Below are 9,265 nucleotides of genomic sequence, written 5' to 3' on the forward strand. Positions count from 1 at the left end.
ACAGACATTGTCCTCTTACCATGATCTGCATGACCACTTGACGTCTCTCTGAGTTGTACACGAGCACAGTGCTGAGACTGGATACAGGCAACACGTTGTAGTGGATCCTACCCTGCCAGTTTTTGTCAAACACGTACACAAAACCTGAATGGTAGAAAAATAACAAGACTTTTGCCAAAGCAATAAAAGTCCCCTATCTCACATGAAGCAGTTATATAATTGTCTCCCTTTGTTTTCAAGGGACGTAATTCTTTTAAGTTTGCCTTGTAGATGGTAATAAAAATTCCCATTTTCAGCAATATTTCTAGTCTATTTGTTGCCATAGCAACCAGAATTCTTGACATAGGAACAAAATAAAATGATGTGCATAATCTCTATATTGCCATCTGTCCATGTTTAAAGTTTCAGGAAAAAAAAAAAGAACTTTTAAAGTTATCGCAGGATCCAGAAAAGTGTGACAGACTGACGGACTGACAGACACACAGAGCGCAAACCATAAGTCCCTCCGGTGAAACCGGTAAGGGACTAAAAATGTTTCCATTTGAGCCACGCTCTGGGAAAACAGGGCTTAATGCATGTGGGTAGTGTCATCCTAGATAAGCCTTGTCAGGGATGACACTTTCTGCACTTTCTGCAAAACATGATTTTCGCTAAAAAGATACTTCCTCTAAACCAAAAGTACCATACAAGCCGAGAGTGTTGTCCCTGAACAGCCTGTGCAGACAACATAAGCTACTATCTGGGACGACACTTTCACACAAAAAATTAATAGACGATTTAAGCTAAATAACCTTGGCAACAAAGGAAGATTACTGAAACATCCATACAAATATATTAAAAGTTTAACAACAGATTTTAACCCTATCCCACTAAGAAGCAAAGTGAAAATGGCTATGTGAAAACAGCATAAAACCAGAAAAGCTTGTGAGTAACTCACAGTCTGCTCAGGTTTTATGCTCTTTGCTGCTCATCAGTATCTAAGGGTTGGAAACGAAGAATTTAAAAACTTGAATCTAGTAAGAAAGGTCTTTAATTAAATATAACTTTCTAAGGGACTACACATGGGTAAAAATACATATCTTAGTGGTAAAGGGTTAAGAGCAAATTAAAAAAGAATCAATCTCCATTAAGCTCGCACATGTCCTTACTCACCTCCACCAAATCCCACTGTGATTTTCAATGTGTCATTATCAGAGAAAGCAGCCAATCTAGTGTGCAACTTGAAGACACTGAAATAGTGTACAAACATATCACATGGGTGGGATGAGATGAGATATGTATACCTTATTTGTAGTATATATGCAAATAATTATTTTGTTTCTTGAAAATTATCTTATTTCTACTTTAATCCTCATTGATGAAAATTGCCATATTTCATAATGGCATTCTTCCAAATTTATAATGTCATTGTAGTGAATTTTATATTGGCATTGTGGCAAATTTTATTATGGCATTGAAGCAAATTTCATAATGGCCATGGCCAAATTTCATAACTGCATTGTGCCAAATTTAATAATGGCATCACTTTACGCCAATCATAAAGTAAATGATCATAATGTTAAGATAGCATAAAGAAACAGCTGATTTCCATGATATTAATAATTTACCAAAAGTGCATATTATTTCATTATCAAACCAACATGTTTTTATCTGTCTCATAATCATAAAGTAGGTGCATATTTGACAATGTATGTCGATTTTCCCTTCGTATCTGCAAAGCACAGTGTTTTCTACGACAGTAACCACATTATCAAAACCTAACAATCAGCTTTAATAATGTATTGATGAAACATTAAATGTTTTCTCCACTTTCTCACCAATTCTTGTTCACATTGTGTGACCATCTTAATGTAAGATCATCTTTATTGCCAAACTGCAAAGCAGCCTGAAAAGAAGAATGAATAATAATACATAACAACAAGAGATGTGTTTGTCAGAAACACAATGCCCCCTACTGCACCACTTTGACTTTATTTTTTACTCTTTTTTACTTTTGACCTTGAAGGATGGTCTTAACCTTTCACCACTCAAAATGTGCAGATCGATGAGATATACATGCATGCCAAATATCAAGTTGCTATCTTAAATATTGCAAAAGTGATGGGAATGTTAAAGTTTTCAGACGGACAGACATACAGACTGACAGACAGTTCAAATGCTCTATGCCATCCTACCTACGGGAGCATAAAAAGTTCTGTTTACACAGAATGATTATTTCAACCAATCACCATTCCTTCCTGCATTGACCAACTTAAACCATGTGCAATAAAATACGGTGCACCCTGTGGTAAAAACTAAGATTCTACTAGTTGGATTAACTGGGCTAAGCAGTAAAGCTAACTTGTTAAAGCGGGTATATACGATTTTTTATATGTGTTAAATTGTAATATATTGATAAAACTAATACAATAACCATATATAGGCAAGAAAAATTATACATTAAAGCCGAATTTCATAAAATGCAGCAAAGACAAATTAGCGCCCCGAGCCGATTGTGACGTGCATATTTTCCTACAATAACCGAAGCATTCGTCTTTGTATTAGGATCAGAGTTAGTGTTCGTGTGTCGTATGAATAGATATCGTTGCAGGAATTCAAATAAACCGTTAAACTAAGTTTAGATTCACATCGTACATGTATGGTATACATGCTGGCGAATTCGGCTGTACAGCCGTTTTCAATTTTAGAATTTAATATCTGGCTTATTTCACATTTTTCCACACATGTTTTTCTCAACTTTTATTTTAATTTATATTGAAATATATATAGTAAGTTTGTACACATTTTATATAAATTCATGAATATTTGACAAAATCGTATATACCCGCTTTAAAAGCAGCAAACACTGCAGCATTATGACATCTTTTTGTTGCTTATATTACGACATTAAATATCATAATGTTTTTTAAAGCTATTTCCCATTTTTGTTTGCAAAATAACCACAGAAATAGCAACATGACAATGGCATGAAAGCAGAATTCAATGTAAAATCTAAATAAGTGTGCAAACCTAAGCAAGCTCTGCATGCATGCTATCTACACACACAATTCCAGGGCCATACCTCCATCCAAACTCAAGATATTGAGCACAGACAGGTTTTATCTTTTAAGTCAACGTGCCCTTTACCTTTTTCAAACTGGCCCAAAATGCAATCATTTGCAAGGTCTGCATGTAAAATACCATCACACAAAATTTATGAACACAACTTGCATTAAAACAAATGGGTTCAAACAGTTTTCATGATTTAGTAGCAGTGACCTTGACCCTAATTGTCCCAAATAGAATCCCTAGCCAGATATACAAGAAAGCTACCTAAACAAAACAAAAATTAAACACAATATCTCCAATCTCAAATCCAAACTTAAACAAGCAAATTTGTTGAATTGATATCCCCCGCCAAAAATAAATTTTGGGACAGACAGACGGACGGACTGACTACTATACAGATAATGCCATTGCTAATTCCTAAGCCTTTGGTGGGGGATAATTATTTAGCATGTTTTGTTTTCTTCTTTCTATTTTTGGTAGCAGTTACCCTGACCTTACTCGAACTGGCCCTAAATAAACTCCAAGTCTAAGTCTGCATGTCAGATCCCTATATTTAAATTAAGCCTTTACAGTCTGCACTGGCTATCCAGGAACATCACTTTCCCCATAGACTGGATTCTTTTTAAAAATAGTACCTTGTAACTGCACAGGCTAATCTGGGACGACGCTGTACGCACATGCATTATGCCCTGTTTTCCCAGACATAGGCTCATATCTTGATGGAATGCTAACCCAGCTACTGAGGTCTCACTACTCACTTGTATAGTTCCCCTACAACTACTCACTTGTATTGTTCCCCTAACATTCCTTACTTGCATGGTTCCCCTACCACTCCTAACTTGCATGGTTCCCCTACCACTCCTCACTTGTATGGTTCCCCTACCACTACTCACTTGTATGGTTCCCCTGTTGGCCAGCAGGCGTCTGTACGTGGTGGTGAAGCTGCCGGTTCCCCGTCCATTGGCCGCGTTGACGTTCCAGCTGATGATGCCTGTGTCCTGACTTGTGAGGGGACATTCAACAGACTGTGACACTGTCAGGGAGTTGATCTCTGGCATGGAGTCTGAGAACTCACTGCAAAAATTGTTTCTAGGTTTAAAGCAATCATCGATAGGTGGGATTTTTTGAAGCAACAAGAAGAAAACTGTGTGTCGAGTCACCCCCCTCTAGGTCTAAAGCAATATTTATACTTTACTATTTTAAAGCAATCTCAAGCCCTTCTAGGTTAAATCTATCTTATTCCCCTTCTAGAATAATGACAACTTTCAGATAAATATATAAATATTAGATGGAAACTGTTGACGCAATAACAAGGGTTATTTTAAGGTTTTATAAGGAGGACATTTTAATTATAGTTGGAAATTGTTGAACAATAGGAGCAAAAACTGTTTCAAGTCCAATTTCTGTGATTATCCCCACGCTTTTTGAAAAGCGTGGGGATATTGTGGTTATCTCCGGCGTCTGTCCGTCCGTCGTGGCCACTATATCCTCCTACACTAAAAGCACTAGAACTTTGAAACTTACAAACATGGTAGCTATGAGCATATGTGCGACCCTGCACTATTTGGAATTTTGATCTGACCCCTGGGTCAAAAGTTATGGGGGTTGGGCTGGGGCCGGGTCAGAGATTTTCACTCTTTTTTAATGTTATTTTACATTAACTTCTTTATTTCAACACAGATTTACTTCAAATTGATACTGAACATCTCTTATGACAATACGGTAAATCTCAACTATGCACCGCCCCATTACCAACCCTGGGGCGCCCCCTGGTTCAAAAGTTATGGGGGTTGAGTGGGTCATAGATTTTCACTCATTTTTTTAAATGTTATTTTACATTAACTTCTTAATTTCTACACTGATTTACTTCAAAATGATACTAAACATCTCTTATGACAATACGGTCAGTCTCAACTATGCATGGCCCCATTACAAACCCTGGGGCGCCCCGCCCACATAGACCACACCCACCTAAAATTGCCTTTTACTATAATTTCTTCATTTCTACACAGATTTACTTCAAATTGATACTGAACTTCTCTTATGATGATACAGTAAATCTCAACTATGCATGGCGCCATTACCAACCCTGGGGCGCCCCGCCCACATAGGCCACACCCACCCAAAATTGCCTTTTAATATTATTTCTTCATTTCTACACCCATTCACTTCAAATGGATACTGAACTTCTCTTATGACAATACGGTCAATCTCAACTATGAATGGCCCTATTACCAACCCTGGGGGGCCCTGCCCACATAGGCCACACCCACCCAAAATTGCCTTTTACTATAACTTCTTCATTTCTACACAGATTTACTTCTAATTGATACTGAACTTCTCTTATGACAATACGGTCAATCTCAACTATGCATGGCCCCATTATGAACCCTGGAGCGCCCCTGGGTCAAACATGCGGTGTGGGGATACGCGTCGGCCTCTGCCACGCCATTTCTAGTTCAAATTTTTTTTAGTAACATCAGGATGAAAACTGTGGGAAAACTGTGGTAAACAAACATTTGTTATTTGTAAAGCAATTTTTTACACAATACCCTGCCAAAGTTTGATGGATATTTTACTCAGCAAGATAGTATAACCACAAATGAACAATTGTCATCAAATTTATTAAAGAGCAAACAACAACTGTTGGATTAGGTGCAGAAACATGATATTTTATCATTGAAAAAACGATGTACACCATTCTCCAAAGGGGCCAAATAAGGAGCCCAATGACTTACGCATATTCATCTCTTTCAAAGAGTGACGTTGCATCAATCACCATCTCCACTGAGCTCTGAAAATAGCAGAATTAAAGATAAACATTAAAAAATTTAATTCAATGATTATTTTCCTTTATGGCAGAATGTAAGATATAAAGTAAAATGTTAACTTCCAAAAGATTGTTAATCGTTTAAAGTGAAATTAAATGCTAAAGTTGTTTCTTCATCACAGACACCTTTGTTGGGCACAATAAAAATGCCTTAAGTTTGCTACGGTGTAATGAATATGATGTACGCGTTAAGTTAAGTTTTAGAGGACCAGAACATAAACAGCGCTGGAGGGGCATTCTCAAGATGGTTTTTCACAGGCAATTTAATTAAAGCTGTCAATATAAACAAAATACTTTCCACACCAAGAGAAGACACAGCTCCAATGCATCATTTTCAAATTGTGACAATCTATAGTGAGACACTTAATAGGTACCTTCTGAATCCGATTCACCTACAAACTTCATTTATTGCAAAATAAATCATCCTTAAGATCTAGTGAAATAATCTGTAAAGATCCTAAAGGGAATCGAAAGTATGTAAGTACTAATACTTCACTTTCATTTATACCCGGTGAAACAAGAATAAGGACAAAAAGTGGTAACAATAAGTAGTTTCAGAATAAATTGTTTATTACTCAGGTACAAAATTGTATGTGTTTGTACTCACTAAGAAATCTATTTAAATCAAAGACATTTCTTACAAGATACAACTTATAAAGCCTTATTTCCATCCCTTAGATACTGATGAGCAGCAAACAGCATAAAACCTGAACAGACTGTGAATTACTCGCAGACTGTTCAGGTTTATGCTGGTTGCATATAGCCATGGTCATTTTGCTTCTGAGCAGCCAAAGGTTAACCCTTTGCATGCTGGGTAATTTGTCATCTGCTAAAATGTCGTCTGCTGAATTTGTAAAATTAGCATTTTCTTTGATTTTTTTCAAAGAATACTATCAGAATAGCAAACAGTTTGGATCCAGATGAGACACCACGTTCTGTGGCGTCTCATCTGGATCCAAACTGTTTGCAAAGGCCTTCAAAATGGTTCCAGCGCTGTAAAGGTTAACCCTCACATGAGGATTGGTTCGTCGCTCCAGCCTCTTCTGTTCCTCATCTTCCTGTATACGTTTGTATTCGGCTATGATTTCTGCCGGTGTCTTAGTCCGCGATACGATCTGCAAACATCAGCAAGGCAAATAATATACCATCGTCTGAAACCCACATTCACTCTTATACCCTATGTATCTTGATTGACCATGTGAGATTAAGCTAGGAAAATCAAGAAGTCATTAATAATTAATCAGACATTGGTTGATTTTCCAACTGTTAATGGAAATTCATGCAATCAAGTTAAACATTATATAAAAAAAATCAATGCAGGCGGTGTTTGCTATGTCCTATAAATCATTTGCTTTGTCATATTTATCCATTATCAATTAAACTGATCATTGCTTCCCAGACTTCATTTCAATAGTTCTATTAGCTATATTTGAAGTGTCATTGCTCAGAAGTTGACACATACATAGTTATAACAAGAGCACCGCCTTGCGGGTGCAGACCGCTCATCTATTTTCTTTTTAAAGGTGAAGGGACTCTCATTTTCAATCACAAAGGAGGGAGGGGTGGAGTGAAGAGGGGTGTATAGTGTGGGGGTTGTGGACATTTATTACATTATCTTTCAAAAAAGGGAAAAAAAAAAAAAAAAATCGGGGGGGGGGGGATGGGGGGGGGGGGGGGATTTTTTGGGTGCGATGATTGGAGCGGTAATTTCAAACATAACCGTTAAAAAAAAAAAAATTGGAGGGGGTGTATAGTGTGAGGGTGTGGTGGTAATTGTGAGATGATCTTAAAAAAAAAAAAAAAAAAAAAAAAAAAAAAATTGGGGGGGTGGGGTTGGGGGGTGGGGGGGGGTGGGGTATAGTGTGAGGGGTGTGTGGTCATTTGTGAGACGATCTTAAAAAAAAATAAAAAAATTAGGGGGGGGGGAGGGGGGGGGAGGGGGGAGGGGGGGAGGGGGGGAGGGCACGGGGGATGGTTTGGGTGGAGTCTATTGTGGTATGTCAGGTAAGAGAAGTTTTGTCAAGTATCAATCAAATCTAATCATAAATAAAGAATTTATGGCAATTTTAGCAAATTTAATAATTTGACCTTGAGAGTCAAGGTCATTCAAAGGTCAGGTAAAATTCAACTTGCCAGGTACAGTTACCTCATGATAGCATGAAAGTATTTGAAGTTTGAAAGCAATAGCTTTGATACTTAAGAAGTAAAGTGGATCGAAACACAAAATTTAACCATATATTCAAAGTTACTAAGTCAAAAAAGGGCCATAATTCCGTAACAATGACAACCAGAGTTATGCAACTTGTCCTTTTACTGTACCCTTATGATAGTTTGTGAGTGTTCCAAGTATGAAAGCATATGTAATGATACTTTAGGGGTAAAGTGGACCAAAACACAAATCTTAAAACAAATTTTCAATTTTCTAAGTATAAAGGGCCCATAATTCCGTCCAAATGCCAGTCAGAGTTACATAACTTTGCCTGCACGGTCCCCTTATTGATAGTTAATAAGTGTTGCAAGTATGAAAGCAATAGCTTTGATACTGTAGGAATAAAGTGGACCTAAACACAAAACTTAACCAATTTTCAATTTTCTAAGTATAAAAAGGGCACATAATTCTGTCAGAAATGCCAGTCAGAGTTATCATTACTATTGCCTGCACAGTCCCCTTATGATAATTAGTAAGTGTTGCAAGTATGAAAGCAATAGCTTTGATACTTAAGGAATAAAATGGACCTAAACACAAAACTTAAACAAAATGTTCAATTTTCTAAGTATAAAAAAGGGCACATAATTCTGGTCAAAATGCACGCCAGAGTTATCTAACTTTGCCTGCCCAGTCCCCTCATGATAGTCAGTAAGTGTACCAAGTTTGAATGCAATAGCATTGATACTTTCTGAGAAAAGTGGCCCTAAACGCAAAACTTAACCCAAATTTTCAATTTTCTAAGTATAAAAAGGGCACATAATTCTGTCAAAATGCATGCCAGAGTTATCTAACTTTGCCTGCCCAGTCCCCTAATGATAGTAAGTAAGTGTACCAAGTTTGAATGCAATAGCATTGATACTTTCTAGAAAAGTGGATATAAACGCAAAACTTAAACGCGACGCCGACGCCAACGCCGACGCCAAGGTGATGACAATAGCTCATATTTTTTTTTCAAAAAAATAGATGAGCTAAAAATGAAATTTTGCCAGCCATTTTACACACAGTATATAAAGCATACAATGTAGTGAAAATAGAGTATATATACAGTGGGTTACAATAATAGACCATCTTGACCCTATTGTTGGACATTAACAATGTATTAAAAATAAACCATGGCTGCAGCCAAATATCTTGGTTCTTTACAATTAAACTGTCCATTATGGCTTCTATCTGCAGAA

General features: G+C 37.0%; 5 protein-coding genes across 9 annotated transcripts in view; 3 read left to right on the forward strand and 2 right to left on the reverse strand.

Annotated features, from left to right (window-relative positions):
* Nucleotides 1–9,265, forward strand: part of LOC127847411 (uncharacterized) — a 334,665-nt gene that overhangs the window by 104,714 nt on the left and 220,686 nt on the right. The gene's annotated exons all lie outside the window — the stretch shown is intronic.
* Nucleotides 1–9,265, forward strand: part of LOC127847412 (uncharacterized) — a 292,485-nt gene that overhangs the window by 83,511 nt on the left and 199,709 nt on the right. The window lies entirely within an intron of this gene.
* Nucleotides 1–9,265, reverse strand: part of LOC127847426 (14-3-3 protein homolog 2-like) — a 278,492-nt gene that overhangs the window by 42,224 nt on the left and 227,003 nt on the right. The window lies entirely within an intron of this gene.
* LOC127847419 (GDP-fucose transporter 1-like) overlaps nt 1–9,265 on the forward strand; it is a 291,500-nt gene that overhangs the window by 36,078 nt on the left and 246,157 nt on the right. The window lies entirely within an intron of this gene.
* LOC127847414 (dnaJ homolog subfamily C member 11-like) overlaps nt 1–9,265 on the reverse strand; it is a 313,717-nt gene that overhangs the window by 18,582 nt on the left and 285,870 nt on the right. Inside the window, exons 5-9 of one of the 5 annotated variants that reach the window (XM_052379310.1) lie at nt 5,787–5,842; nt 3,942–4,122; nt 1,818–1,885; nt 1,153–1,229; nt 20–144 (exon numbers count right to left, since the gene is read on the reverse strand). The exons of 2 other annotated variants lie outside the window; for them this stretch is intronic. In XM_052379310.1, coding sequence (XP_052235270.1) covers nt 20–144; nt 1,153–1,229; nt 1,818–1,885; nt 3,942–4,122; nt 5,787–5,842 — 507 coding nt within the window. The remainder of the gene's footprint in view (nt 1–19; nt 145–1,152; nt 1,230–1,817; nt 1,886–3,941; nt 4,123–5,786; nt 5,843–9,265) is intronic. 2 more of the 5 variants (XM_052379309.1, XM_052379308.1) reach the window with 2 other exon arrangements.

Source organism: Dreissena polymorpha, chromosome 10 (genome assembly GCF_020536995.1).
Source record: "Dreissena polymorpha isolate Duluth1 chromosome 10, UMN_Dpol_1.0, whole genome shotgun sequence".
NCBI lineage: Eukaryota > Metazoa > Mollusca > Bivalvia > Myida > Dreissenidae > Dreissena > Dreissena polymorpha.